General features: G+C 39.4%; 3 protein-coding genes across 7 annotated transcripts in view; 1 reads left to right on the top strand and 2 right to left on the bottom strand.

The window, feature by feature from the left end:
• The window catches only part of sinup (siaz-interacting nuclear protein), a 219,251-nt gene that overhangs the window by 36,638 nt on the left and 167,293 nt on the right, over nucleotides 1-15,320 (top strand). The gene's annotated exons all lie outside the window — the stretch shown is intronic.
• On the bottom strand, nucleotides 58-10,052 carry tktb (transketolase b). Its single transcript, XM_017487337.3, has 14 exons — nucleotides 9,898-10,052; nucleotides 7,797-7,914; nucleotides 7,544-7,657; nucleotides 7,268-7,365; nucleotides 6,992-7,183; nucleotides 4,019-4,146; nucleotides 3,714-3,910; nucleotides 3,456-3,620; nucleotides 2,952-3,108; nucleotides 2,662-2,792; nucleotides 2,433-2,516; nucleotides 1,322-1,418; nucleotides 1,044-1,163; nucleotides 58-900 (listed from the first exon to the last, which is right to left on the bottom strand). The coding sequence occupies exons 1-14, from the start codon at nucleotides 10,002-10,004 to the stop codon at nucleotides 728-730; spliced, it is 1,881 nt and encodes a 626-aa protein (XP_017342826.1). The 5' UTR covers nucleotides 10,005-10,052; the 3' UTR covers nucleotides 58-727.
• Nucleotides 13,849-15,320, bottom strand: part of lrrc23 (leucine rich repeat containing 23) — a 5,392-nt gene continuing 3,920 nt past the window's right edge. For both annotated transcript variants that reach the window (XM_017488172.3, XM_017488171.3), the window contains 2 exons: nucleotides 14,177-14,381; nucleotides 13,849-14,023 (listed from right to left, as the gene is read on the bottom strand). In XM_017488172.3, coding sequence (XP_017343661.1) covers nucleotides 13,988-14,023; nucleotides 14,177-14,381 — 241 coding nt within the window. In that variant the 3' untranslated portion in view covers nucleotides 13,849-13,987. The remainder of the gene's footprint in view (nucleotides 14,024-14,176; nucleotides 14,382-15,320) is intronic.

The raw sequence follows: 15,320 nt of genomic DNA, 5'->3' as shown, positions 1-15,320 counted from the left end.
ATCCCAATATACAGAAGAGCTCTTGGATTTAGCAATTCAAAAGACAAAATACATAGACTAGGTCAACAGTTAATTTTAATTACTGGTTAACAAAATGCAGAGTGAACCAGATCATTCACACAAGCAACAGCCATCTGGGCAGTTCAGCAACATGAAACACAATCAGGTACATCACACCTGGACACAAGATTAACTGAGAGTGAAGCAAATACACAGTAGTTTAGACACATAGGATTTTCATGAGACCCTACCAGTTACATTCTTCAGTCATTGTCAGAGGGATTTCAACTGCAAATTTACCATCCAAGACAGTAAATATTTTATACTGAAGGTAACATTGGGAAAAACAAGAAACACCACAAACAGAAGATGCAAGAGGAATGTAGGAACTGGAACAGCAAAGTTAAACTTAAGTGATTAGTCATAAGCACCACACCACAATTTAGCAAATGAGATGTGTAATACATTACTATCCATGGTCACTGAATCCATCGGGATGATTGTGTAGCATGACCTGAACACCAGAGATGTTACTCAAAACCTTTGCAAAGCTGCCACTTTTGAAGCATCAAGACGGTGGGGGGACGACCGTTTCAGATGTTTTCTTACAACACTAACTGCAGTGCTCTAGTTGGGGAAAGAACTTAATTACAGACCAAAAGCATTTAAGCCAATTGTATTACCAGCAGGTTAAGAGGAAGGAAAGACTGGGTGGGATTAGAGGGATTCAGTTGGCAAAAGTGGATCTGACTGCAGCCACAATAGACTTAGCACTGATGCCAAACATGTCCAGCAGCTCCTGGGCTTTGCCACTCTGTGGCACTCGGCTCACGGCCAGTCGATGGACCACGACGCCTGGTTCCTCCCCCACTGCTGCCAAGACAGCCTCGCCCAGACCACCTGCACACAAAGCAGGACGTAACTACACTGTCATTACAAACATGACTAATACCTCCTCATAGATTCTGAACTGTAAGGAAGAAATTGTAACTTGCGTTCATTCAGTCATAGTACCATTACACTAAAACCAGAAAACTGCATACCCTCTTTGTAATGATCCTCCACTGTGATCACTTTGCCTCGAGTGGCACGAGCACTGGCCACAATTGTAGCAGCATCCAGGGGCTTGACCGTGAATGGGTCAATCACACGGATGTTCACACCTGCAAGTCAGATGGACATTAATCAGAATTAGGCTTTTCCCCAGTACAATATTCCAGTGCTTTTCAGGAAAAAAAAAAAAAAAAAAAAAATTTTTAGAAAATGAATAAACCCATATTATGGCATTTCAATCTTGTGACAGTCTTTAGTGGGCACTAACCTTCCTTAGCCAGAATGTCATGTGCAGCAAGGGCCTCGTGCAGTGTGACTCCAGCTCCAATCACAGTCACTTGATCACTGTTAGATTGACGCACCACCTACAGGACAAAAGGTGAAGTTATATTTCATGTACATTGAACAGAAGTCAGGACATTTCCACATCAATATCCATGTCTTATGGGCACTGAAAGCATTTCTCAGTTTGTATCTGAGAACAATCTTGTTTAAATCATCGCAAATGTTTTAAGACTAAAACTGCCTCACCATTACGAGCAGTGCACATTCAAACATGATACAGAATGCTGCATTAAAATAACATCCCAGCATAGTCTTAAATAGTCGAGTTGACTGTAGAAATGGTTTCATCTAACGAGAATCATTTTTTATACCAACAATTTACATCTACCCTGCTTTCTTTACCATCTGTCTCACTAGGGTTTGTCCCTACCACCTAGACCAGGCATCACAACACAGTGCCCTCTAGTGAATAGTCCACTAAAAGTCAATACAACCCCCATATATTATACAGTAAAACAATTATTTTCTAAAACAGTAAAGCGGCATGCTATAAATGCATTAAAACTACTTTGCTTGAATGCCAATGTCACCATAAAGCAACCTGCTGCTGACTGCAAATATCTGGCACATGCAAACAAACAAAAAGGTGCTTCTTCTAAAAAGAACTGAGGACAGCTACTTTGTATTCTAATCAATGACCATAATAAACAAGTACAACTATGCAGACAGTGTTGGCCAGGATACAGTCATTGTCAACAAGTCTAGTTCTTGTTATTGCCTCAAATACTCCCAAAAGACACTTCAACCAGGAATTAAGCTATTGACTTCCTATTTTAGATATTTGACATTGAATGTTTCCTGTGACCATAGAAATCTTACAAAGATTTGTCCTTGAGATCTCATAATGACAAACTAAGATGGATAGCCAATTGAATACAATGCCACCACCACCACCAAGTAGCAGAGGCATTAAATAAAGAACAGTCAATATATGAGGGTAGCACTGGAGCATTTGACAGTGCTAAATAGATTGGAGCACTGCATAAATGCAAGCATACAATACTTCAGAGTCAACACTTGCTTCAGACACTTACCTTAGCTTTTCCAACTTCAAATTTCTCATCTGGCTCATATATGATTGCCGTGTCCGGTCGGCTGGTCCTTATGAAACAGATGCCCTGAAAACAAGTTACAGACAGCACTGAATACCAGCAGAACACATTTAAATAAGACATTGAAAATGTACTTTTTGGCTAAAATCAGTTCAATCTTACTAAAGTAGTATTTGTGTAATCATTCAATTTCATTAACGATAACAATTACCTTTGTATTTGCTGCCAACTCTACTGCCTTCTCAGTGGATACGCCATCACTAGGGTAAAACACAGTGCATGTTGGGATAACACGGAACATCGCAAGATCCTCCAAAGCCATCTGAGAAGGGCCATCCTCACCTGAGCAAAAGAATTTATTTTTAACCCATGCACAAAGATCACAAATTGTAACCTGAAAAATGTTTGTTTATATATTTTTTTTTTAAAAATTTTTTTTAATTCTACAAGCAAGGAGTTCTTAGGAATATATTAGTTTAGAGGTGAACAGATGGTTCTTACCAATAGAGACACCACAGTGCGAGCCAACCAGGTTGACATTAGACTGAGAAATTGCAGCCATGCGGATCTGGTCATAGGCACGCGAAAAGAAAGCAGCAAACGTGCTGGCAAATGGAACCGTGCGATCACGAGTGGCACAACCAATTGCCACACTTGTCTACAAAGCACAAGAAAGAAGGTTAAATAGGGACTCGTACATTAAACTGAACTAAAATGACTAAAAAAAAAAAAAATAGATTTTACTTAATATTTAATTGCCTTCATTTAATAATGCAACTTTATTTTTCCATAAGTACTGGGGAAGACTTATGAGCAGGTATGTTAAGACACACCCTACATGAGTAAACACTTAACGGGTGATAAGAATGTGTAAATGTTCAGAGATTTCAGACTTGAATATCATTAGACAAACCAAACACCACTGCTGGTCTTGGAACAAACTGTAATCAATGCTTTGAACATACTGCATAGTTTAAAAAAAAAAACAAAAAAAAAACCACACACCATGTTCTGCTCAGCAATGAAACACTCTATGTAGCGATCAGGATGGGCTTTCTTGAAGGTCTCAGAGAAGGTAGAATTTTTGGTGTCTCCATCCAGCGCAACAATACGCTGGCTGGCATCTCCCATCTTCTTCAGGGCATTACCATAGGCTTTCCTGGTAGAGATCTGCACACAAACAGGGAAAACACTTTAGGAAAAAAAAAAAAAACCCAACCACATGGTCTTGCTGCTTATGAACCAAGTTGGTATAGTGATCACCTTGTCAAAAGACTTGTATTCTGGAGAAGACAGTAGGTAGATGGGTCTTGGGTCTACAGGAGCTGCATCCTCATTAGGCAGTGCAGCCTGGAGGGGTTTACCAGAAGCTTGGATCTGGTTCTCAAGATGAGCAATTAGCTCATCCACACGGTCCTTAGGGATAGGCTTGCCATGCCAATTATCAAGGTCCTCAATGCCTAAAAACCAGCACACCGCATTTAGCAAATAAATGTAGCATTAGCAGCAATACTAAGGAAAGGTTTAAATGTAGCCCAGGTTTACCCTGAGTTACATGAACACCTCACCTTTGAGCCCTTTGCCCTTGAAGGTTTTGGCCACAATGGCGGTGGGCTTCCCTTTAAAACGTTCCGCGTGCCAAAATTCCTTACACAGCTCTTCTACATCATGGCCATCAACTACACATGTGTTCCAGCTGAAAATACATACATTGTATATTGATCAAAAATTAAATTGCTTGCCAATGTATTTATAAAAAGAGAAATTGAAATCTTGGGTTTAGATTTCACTCGAGACAACAAACCACAAAAAAGTATTTTCACAATCTAGTGCTTCTTTTGGATGAGTGTCGGACACCAGTGTCATATTTTAACTCCTTCCTTCAAGCAGGCAATTGAATCCCTCCAGAAAATTTACTGTGTTATTTGTTGCATTCCTCATTGTTTTATAGACTTATCATTGATCACTCTTGAACTATGCACACAGAGGGCAAATTAACTAAGAGTATAATACTGGGAGAAAAAGACACCAAGCCAAAATGCTTCTTGGGTGTTTAAGTTAAACAATTTTACATGCTCATAACATGGCTAATGTGCATTAGCACTATTTACCTTTAGCATATGGGTAGGGCTGCACAATTAATCGAATATCGATCGCGCTTACGCTTTTGACTGCCCACGATTAAAACATGATCAACTGAGATATTAACATTTAACGTTTGTCCTCCGCTAATAGAAAACTCTGCTGCAGTTAAAGTCAAGCGCTTCCTACACTACAGCCAAATCACCATAGAGCAGCACAGGGATGAAGTCATTTTGTAGTACCAAAACCCTGAAATGGAGTTAGCATTTTAGCCCTCGAGTTACCAGCTTTGCTTCGAGCTCCAGCACTTTGCGCGAGGGGAAATCATGACATGATGCTAAATGGCACTACAATGTTGTCGGGGACATTAAACGTCATCACGCTGAACAGGAAAAAACTTTGCAGATAAACTCAGGGTTCTACTGTGCAACCATTTCACTCGCATTTGTGACTGAAAAGCACTTTGTGCGACTGTGAATAAACATTTATTCGCACCGGTGCGAGTGACCTTTTCGGAGTTGTATAATACAATCAGCATAAAAATTACAGGAAGTCCAAAATGCATCTACACTGCACAACAGTTACTTTCACACTGCTTTGCAACTCCTGAGTCAACCAAACAAGTGTGTAAATACTGCAGAGAAGCCATTATGACAAGTAACACTGTACATCATCTGCTTCTCTCAACTTCCCAATCTCAAACTGCCATCTTTTATTGATCCTGCAAAATGACATGAACTTTCACCTGCTTGTGTAGACAACAGCTTCACACGGAGTAAATTAATAATTACGCCAACGCCACAAGGTGGGTTTAATTCAAACTTTATTAAAAAATCCTCACCAATCATAATCAAGAGTAGCAACTGTTCAGTCTGCAAACCTACAGTACACTGCCACTCACTTCACTAACTAATTCACGCCATTTAAACTCACAGTTGCCAGATATCACTAGAGAAGTCAACATCAGTTTCCATGTTTTGATTTATCCCCAAAACATATCAGCAGACATGGCAACACTGTACTGGGGGAACTAATCTAAAACTACTCAAATGTAAAGACAGAAAATGCGCTTAGTTATAAATAAATCATTTAATATATATATATATATATATATATATATATATATATATAAAAAAAGATAACTTAAGATATAAATAAAATGAGAAATGATGTTTAATTACTATGGTTACATTTAATATCAATTTGACATTAAGCTTAGTTTGCTGTTTACTTAGAAAGCTATTAGCCTTTTTCCTAATAAGGAAAACTTGTGTTAGTCCACTCTTAATTAGGACTATTGTTTAAGATATTTAAAAATAAATATTTTACGCTCGTTTATTTACACCGACGACGTCCCTGATGAACAAACCCAAAAACTTTTCTGATTGTTTTATTATTTTATGTAAATCTGATTATAACAACAACAAAAAAAAGTGCAATTCACCCCGGATGGGGTGAGGATGTTTTTAAGGTTCATTTTCTTTTTAACCAACAGTATTTCTCATTGCTATTATTTTAACAGTGAACAGAGAGCTTACATTTAACTGTTTATGATAGACCTCCTGATTAAAGCTTAAACAAAAAAGATTGGTATCTGGATCAGTATTGGTCGTAAAAATCCTGATCAGAGCGTCAGTAATGAACACCATTAAAACTAAAGCGCTTCACATCTGACAGTTAAATGAACTCACCCAATGACATCCTATATGAGATTATTCGGACACACACACACACACACGACAATGGAAAATGTCTAATAGTGTAGCTTTAAATATATTTAAGAGAAGCAGACTTCAAACAAAGAACACTGATGTTTATTGCATTTGTTTACAAGGTGGAACAGGTTAAGGTTTTTTTGTTTTGCATACAGTCTGTATTAAATTTAGTTTATCAGAAGGTAAGTTAATTTGTCACGGCTCACGCTATGTTCCTAAATTCTGTCATAATTGACCAGCTCAAGTTCTCATGCCTACTTGTTATATTGTGGCATGAGAAAACTTAAAATGTGAAAGTGCAATAAAAATATATAGTCACTAACGTCAATTAATAAATCATGATAAATAATCGAGATCTCAATATTGATCAAAATAATCAGGATTATCATTTTGTCCATAATCATGCAGCCCTACATATGGGGGTTATTTATATATTTAAAGAAAGAAACCCACATGGATTGGAGCCTTTCCCAGCTTATTAGAAGGTGCTTTAAAAGTATTTACATATCAAATGTACTCCTGACATTTATATCGGGAGCTCTTGCTGAAAATACGATTACTAGTGCAGTAAATGAACAGAAAATGGAGGAAGTGGTAAATAAGATGCAAACGTGTTTGAGCAAGTAGCCTATTATGTGGCCCAATCAAACGTTGACTCTGGTCAGACATGAATTCCACCATGGTGGTGCAGTTGTCATGGCCACCGTCGCAGCCTAACTGTGTATGCATGTTTGTGATGCTCACCCGAAAGCCTTGCAGCGCTCCTGGTAGGCGGTCATGTCATGCTTCAGAGGTGCAGCCTCACTCTGCCCTAGGCGGTTCACATCCAGAATGGCTACCAGGTTGTCCAAGCCATAGTGGGAAGCGAAAGCCATGGCCTCCCACACCGCACCCTCAGAGCACTCACCATCTCCCAGCAGGCAGTACACACGGTAGCTACACAATACAGTTACTTTGAGTAAGTACAAGTTTACTCATTATTGGATTGGTGTGCAGGTGTTCTTGGTTCAGCAGCTATACCTGGATTTGTCAAAGTACTTTGCTGTGTAAGCCATCCCACATGCAGCTCCCAGGCCCTGACCCAGGGAACCTGTAGCCACATCCACAAAGGCTAATTTCTGTGGGAAGGGGGCGTGGTTAAAACATACATTAGGTAAAATGAAACTCTTAAAACAGCTTATCAAAATGAGGCTATTTATGGGGGGTGGAAAAAAAAAAAAAAAAAGGCACTAAACAGATCTCAGCATAGTCACTATTCTTAGTGCTTGTACTGTAATCAGCACAGGTGTTACTCACAGGTGTAGGATGGCCCTCAAGGTCACAGTCAATCTTGCGCAAGTTAAGCAATTCAGCCTCCTTCACATATCCAGCCTCTACCCATGCTGCATAAAGAATGGGAGCGGCATGACCCTGAAATAGTAACGAAGAAAACTGCTTTACACAACTCTATTTTAAATACAACAATTAACAGAAAATATACATTTTTCACCTGAAACAAGTTAAAAAGGATTAGTGTTGCCTAGAGAAATACTAACTGTCAAAGGCCTACCTTAGACAAGACGAAGCGGTCATTGCAAGCGTTGCGGGGGTCATCAGCTTTGTAGCGCATAGTGTGGAAGAACAGCACAGACATGATCTCAGCAGCGCTGCAGCATGATGTGGGGTGTCTGCACATGGAAGAAAACACTATAGTCAGCAATGGACTAAAAACAGTTACAGTTAGCATGAATATAGCCACAAGTTAGAGACACCCAAAGTACATGCATGTTAACGCAATTTAACATTTGTGGCTTCAATAGAAGGAGACAGCCACCATATATGGTAGCACAGGGTGTTAGTATGCAAACACCCTCCTGTTTTCTTTTGTGTGGAATATGTACACTTCTTAATATACACACACCTACACCTCTATAGGTTTATGATCAAGGTAGTACTTTGCACACAGCTTGTTCAGACATCTAAAAAGGTTAGTAGTTACTTGCATTATGAAGGACCTAACAAAAGTTGTGTACAATAGCACAATTTAACCACAATTAAGGCCTCAACATTTCAGTACTGAAAAGGCCAAAGTTCTTGTGACAATCTGACTGCACTTTGTGCTGTCATGAGGGACTGATGAGCAAGGCCACCATCTCATACAGGCCATTCAGAAAGCAGAGGAAGAGAAGGCTTTTCATTTGAACTCATCACCTCCCAAACACAGATACAATGTTAACATTGATATTACACAGTGCATGTTAGGAAATAAATAGTTGCCTCAGATGAGTGGCTAAAATTCACCAAAAACTCTAGTCTAAATCTACAGTCTCTAATCTGTAAATATTTGTTTGCATATTACAAAACAGGGCAGGGGGGACAATGAAATTTCTCAACCGTGCAGTTCAAGCAGTAGTTATTGACACAGTGCATGCGCCTTTACAACACAGTTAAACCATGTAGCAACTCATTAATAAATTACCATCAGGGTCCTACAGATCTTTAATAATCTGAAATTAAAAAAACAAAAACAAAAACAAAAAAAAAACAATGAGACGCAGGGAAATCACGGGTCTCTTGTTGAATAGATGAGTGCACCTACAAACAGGTAAATTCAACCAAATCAGGTACAATGCTTCTTTCACATGTCTGGAGGAGGTGTGCTGTAAGAGGAAGAAAAAAAGAAAAAAATGCTGCCAATCACACAAAAAGAATGAGGAAACAAAAGCAAAGAAAAGAAAGCACTTTTACAGTCACAGGAATATACCTAGGGATGATTACCATAACGTGGAATTTACCCTATTTCTCAATGGAAAACTTTCCAGGGATGAACATTGCTTTTAGTGTGGATCTGAAAATCAAGTTTCGTCATTTAATCAGAGCTGGGAAATCATCATCATCGTCATGTTATCTAGTGTAATGCAATGCTCAGTCTCACATGACAGAGCAATGTTTGCAGTTCTGCCTTTCAAACAAGCTGCGTTAATCCCAACACGTTTCAGGTTAAAACTTCACCTGGTTATCCATCGAACTGCAACGAATGCAAGAACTTATTATCTGCACTAAACATCGTGCTGTAATTTCTTCCCTAAGTCCACAGGTAATGGGAAGCACGAGACCTCCAGAGCTGCACGTGCTGCATTTTAGTCCGCGTGCTGCTCTTTTAAAAAATAATAACTCGACCTGGGTCTTGAACAAGAACTCGACAGCAACCAGCTCTTCCGACGGATACTGTTTTAGAGACTTCTGTGAGATTTGACACGCGTCTAGACACGTTAGCAAGCGTTAGCTGATTGCTACGGCTAAACCAGTTTTCTCCCCGCCACATGGTCGGCCCGAATTATGGCTGCCAAATAATACGCAGTAACTTCCAGCACTTCTCTAGGTGCTGCTGTCCCAGACTCCCAGTGTATTCATCTAGCTAGTGGCTGCAACTGTGTAGGTCACCAAATGTGCACTAAATTAATTAACATAGAAATGAAAACATGTACATGAACTACAAACTAGCTAAAGTGCTCTGGGGTCGTCGCTACCTAGCCAAGCAGAAGTCAATAACTGCCATACAAATGAGTTCTCGTTATACCTCTTATCCCGCCGGAAATAAACCATTCATCCACTGCATGACCTAGCAGTATTTTATTAGCCTGTTAGCTAGCTGAGTACCTCAAACTTACCCTGAATTTGAGGCGCATGTCGCATTGATGGAGTGAATTCTCAGCTTGTTAGCAATGCTCTTCAGACCCTGAAGAGTTTTCTCATCGGGTTTGTGGTAACTCTCCATGTCTGAGGCTGCTGACCGGAAATAACGGAGAGCTGTTGGAAAAGTGGAACGAGGACCGGGAGAGCAGCGTGCTGAGGCACTTTTAAGTCAGGCTTGACACTGGCCCCGCCCACGAAGCCTTCTGATTGGCTGAAATCTCATGGCGAGACGTCATATCGGCAACTCTAAACTCTTTCTCATTGAATTTTTTATTTCAGTAAATTCTTTATTAAGAACCGAATCATACAGGAAAAAAGTGAGCATAAGGTATGGTAAGGTAAGGATGTATTTGGTATGATGGATCATTTCAATTCCGCACTGGTTTTAGAAAACAAAGAATCACCAACTTTCATTCATAACGCACGGCATATTTGAGTACGTGTGTGTGTGTTCCTAATGGGTAAGGAATACTGTCATATTTCTAAAAACCGATTAAACAGATTTTATTTAACACATGCATCTGCCACTTTAAAAGGGAACAGACTGTGGACGCAGCATGAGTCAACAAGGAAGGTGTGAATTTTGCTCTATCATCCTTCCATAGGGAAAAATAAAGTGTGTGTAACATTCTCATATAAGCTTTAGAGCTTATTCCAGTATAAATCTTTTAATTCGGTTAAAAAAAGATAGATGAATGAATGAATAAATGAATGAATAAAACTGAGTAGAGTGACAACAAGCACAATATCCCTTTAAACACCTTTTAAGTAGAAAATACTGTCTGTGTTCAAAGATTTTTTTATAAAAAGATTTTACACAAAGTAAAATATTCAGGATTTCCATCCAGCCATCCATTTTCTGTACTACTTATCCTACACAAGGTCAAGGGAAACCGGTAGCAACTCTGGGCATGAGGTGAGAGACACCCAGGCACCCCCCACACACACTACGTACAACTTAGAGATGACAATCAGCCTACAGCAGACATTTGGGCTGGGGGAGGAAACCAGAGTACCCTGAGGAAACCGCCTAAGCATGGGAAGAACATGCACGCTCCACACATACAGGGTGGAGACAGGAATCAATCCCCCCCAAACCTCTCAGGTGCGAGGCAAGCGTGCTAACCACAAAGCCACTTAGTAGAACAAAGTAGAATATGGCATGTGCAATGTTAAGACAGTGGCACAGGCAATGGTAAAATGTCAGTGCAGTACAGCCAAATATTTTAAGCATCTCTAAATTGGTTATGGAACTGCCTGATGGCTTGGGGGAAGAAATTTTCAATTAATTTTGTAGAAAGTTGTGTGCCTGTGTGTGTACTTCACCTAGTTTTAATACTACTACTATAATAAATAAATAAATAAATAAATAAATAAAACTATACAAAATAATAATAATCCATCCATCCATTTTCCATACCACTTATCCTATACAGGGTTGTGGGGAGCCTGGAGCCTATCCCAGGGAATTCAGGGCACAGGGCAGGGGACACCCTGGAAAGGATGCCAACCCATCACAGGGCACAATCTCTCACACATTCACACACTACAGACAATTTGGGAATGCCAATCAGCCTACAATGCTTGTCTTTGGATTGGGGAGGAAACCAGAGTACGCAAACTCTGCACACACAGGGTGGGGGTGGGATTCAAACCTCCAACCCTGGAGATGCGAGGCAACAGTGCTAAACACTAAACTGCCTAGCCCCCCATAATAATAATAATAATAATAATAATAATAATAATAACGATGATGATGATGATTCTTATACAATGAAATGCTAGATCATAGATATGTTATATATTGTGTAGTTTGTGTATTTTGATAATCGCTGTAATATTACTGTCCAGATTACATACACAGATTTCAGTTTATTTTTAGATATCGGACAGTTAACTAAAGCCTCTGAGTATAAAAGGTAAGAGACAACAAATTGGAGAACTTAAGTTATGAATCAACTTTAATAGATTATTAATCATCTTTGATAATAGATGTAATAAGTTGTTGATGTAAATGATGTAACAATACTGTAGTTTACATACAAAGATTTAAATTTACTTTCAGATGGTTAAATGAGGACTTAAATAAAGCATAACAGACAACATATCAAACAACTGAAGTAACAAATCATCTTTAATAGATTATTAATCATACCATATGTACTTTGTGTTCACTAAACAGAAGTTATGAATCATCTTTAATTATTAAAAAGGCACAATTCAGAAAATGTAATAAAATAAAACAATGAACTTCTTGATTTTTTTTGTTTAAAAAAACAAACAAACAAAAAAACAACAACTAAGACACCCCTAAAATTATTGATTTAAATCAGTACTTACAGTATCTCACAAACGTGAGTACACCCCTCACATTTTTGTAAATATTTGATTATATATTTTCATGTGACAACACTGAAGAAATGACACTTTGCTACAATGTAAAGTAGTGAGTGTACAGCTTGTATAACAGTGTAAATTTGCTGTCCCCTCAAAATAACTCAACACACAGCCATTAATGTCTAAACCGCTGGCAACAAATGTGAGTACACCCCTAAGTGAAAATGTCCAAATTGGGCCCAATTAGCTATTTTCCCTCTCCGATGTCATGTGACTTGTTAGTGTTACAAGGTCTCAGGTGTGAATGGGGAGCAGGTGTGTTAAATTTGGTGTCATCGCTCTCACAGTCCCTCATACTGGTCACTAGAAGCTCAACATGGTTCCTCATGGCAACGAACTCTCTGAGGATCTGAAAAAAAGAATTGTTGCTCTACATAAAGATGGCCTAGGCTATAAGAAGACTGCCAAGACCCTGACATTAACCATACAGGAGTTTAACAGGACAGGTTCCACTCAGAACAGGCCTCGCCAGGGTCGACCAAAGGAGTTGAGTGCACATGCTCAGCGTCATATCCAGAGGTTGTCTTTGGGAAATAGACGTATGTGCTTCCAGCATTGCTGCAGAGGTTGAAGGGGTGGGGGGTCAGCCTGTCAGTGCTCAGACCATACGCTGCACACTTCATCAAATTGGTCTGCATAGCTGTCGTCCCAGAAGGAAGTCGCTTCTAAAGATGATGCACAAGAAAGCCCGCAAACAGTTTGCTGAAGACAAGCAGACTAAGGACTTGGATTACTGGAACCATGACCTGTGGTCTGATGAGAGCAAGATAAACTTATTTGGTTCAGATGGTGTCAAGCGTGTGTGGTGGCAACCAGGTGAGGAGTACAAAGACAGTACAAAGTGTACTGGAGGAGTACAAAGTGTGTCTTGCCTACAGTCAAGCATGGTGGTGGGAGTGTCATGGTCTGGGGCTGCATGAGTGCTGCTGGCACTGGGGAGCTACAGTTCATTGAGGGAACCATGAATGCCAACATGTACTGTGACATACTGAAGCAGAGCATGATCCAGCATGTATTAGTATGCAGTATTCCAGCATGATAACGACCACAAACACACCTCCAAGATGACCACAGCCTTGCTAAAGAAGCTGAGGGTGAAGGTGATGAACTGGCCAAGTATGTCTCCAGACCTAAACCCTATTGAGCATCTGTAGGGCATCCTCAAACGGAAGGTGGAGGAGCACATGGTCTCTAAGATCCACCAGCTCCGTAATGTTGTCATGGAGGAGTGGAAGAGGACTCCGTTGGCAACCTGTGAAGCTCTAGTGAACGCCATGGCCATGAGGTTTAAGGTGTGGAAATGAGGTGTTGGAAAATAATGGTGACCACACAAAATATTGATACTTTGGGCCCAATTTGGACATTTTCACTTAGGGGTGTACTCACTTTTGTTGCCAGTGGTTTAGACATTAATGGCTGTGTGTTGTTATTTTGAAGGGACAGCAAATTTACACTGTTATACAAGTTGTACACTCACTACTTTACATTGTAGCAAAGTGTCATTTCTTCAGTCTAGTCACATGAGAAGATATAATCAAATATTTACAAAAATGTGAGCGGTGTACTCACTCTTGTGAGATACTGTATATACTGAAACATGTTCAACATCTTTCTTATGCAACAGAAGTTGAATACAAATGAATGTAGCTTTGCTCCCTATAGTCCTATTTAATGGTCTTCTTGTTCTGTGAAGTTTTGGAATTCCTAAAATAAGCAAAGACACAATGATAAAATTATTTGAGCTTTAGTGTCACTCATATGATGATCACTAATTATCTCTGATATCAATATACAGTGCACTACACCATTATGAAAATTAACATAAGTAATTACATCACCAGTAGAAAAGGTTTATACCCTGATTCTTTCTTGAGCTTCAACCTGCTCCACAAGGGAGATATGACCCTTGTCTAGTCTTTCCAGAAGAGGGAGGCGTGAGATAACAATGAGCCGGTAATCATCTGTCTGTGACAGAGGATTGTCTGCCAACACCAGGACCCGCAATGTGCGAGCAACACCCATCAGACTTTCTAATGCATCCTGGGAAGATACCAGGTTTCCTCTATGGGGGATAGTGAGAAGGAACAGGAAGAGAAAAACACAGAGAGAGGTTGCTAAAGTATACAGACTAAACAAAATGGAGACACCTTTAAGGGAAAACAGGTAAACTGATGTCACATAAGGGGTCATGAGAGATCTCTCACATTTATTTAAGTATTACTTGGTCTAGCTGTGGACCATCATTTGTTTTTCTCCTCACATTTATAGAACCTGGAACAACTACAGAAACTGGAGTTTTTCTTCTGAGCATTTTTGGGGTCATTCCATCTCAAGTGGTCTAATACAGATTGCTTGACCATTAAATTTTTTTTTTTGAGTGATTACCGCTATGTATTGCCATTGCAAAGCTACCAGTTTTTGGGTTTGGTAGTTGTGTTGTTTTGGGGTTTTTTTAAAGCTTGATTTAATTATGGCGGCCATCCATGTGTCATGGCACACAACAAGTTTTAGTTATACAACTGTTTACGGAAACCTCAATATCTCGGCTCAGGACGAGCCTAGCTTTTTGGAACAAATGTTTCTGGAAACCATGAAAAAGAGGATAATTAAAATGTGAGCGGTGTACTGCAACCTGCTACAAGATGCATCCTGCTACAAGATAACAATCCAAAACAGAAGGAGAAATACACCGAAAATTTGTTTGGAAACAAACACAACAACAAACAAAAAACAAAAACCAACGTTGTAACCTTCTTGATCTCCAGATCTGATTTAAAGGTGGTGGTGTATGACATCATGCAGTGTTAGAACACATATAGTTGAAGTAAAAGCAGTTCAGAGGATCTGTAAAGAAGCTGGACGCATTAAAGAATATTTATATAACATTTAGAAAGGGAGATGCAGACAGTTATATTGATATGATTTGTCATTTTTAAGATTCATTTTGGACATGTTTGTAAATTATGGGAACATTTTTAGTACAAAAAAATAATTGTACTAA

The sequence above is a fragment of the Ictalurus punctatus genome, chromosome 15 (assembly GCF_001660625.3).
Source record: "Ictalurus punctatus breed USDA103 chromosome 15, Coco_2.0, whole genome shotgun sequence".
Taxonomy (NCBI): domain Eukaryota; kingdom Metazoa; phylum Chordata; class Actinopteri; order Siluriformes; family Ictaluridae; genus Ictalurus; species Ictalurus punctatus.
This window is presented reverse-complemented; position numbering and strand designations above follow the sequence as displayed.

Coding starts and splice junctions, on each gene's coding strand:
- tktb (XM_017487337.3), bottom strand. CDS start 10,004: ATGGAGAGTTACCACAAACCCGATGAGAAAACTCTTCAGGGTCTGAAG. Junction 7,184..7,267: donor AAGTACTTTGACAAATCCAG/GTATAGCTGCTG, acceptor TGTATTGTGTAG/CTACCGTGTGTACTGCCTGC. Junction 3,621..3,713: donor AATACAAGTCTTTTGACAAG/GTGATCACTATA, acceptor GTTTGTGTGCAG/ATCTCTACCAGGAAAGCCTA.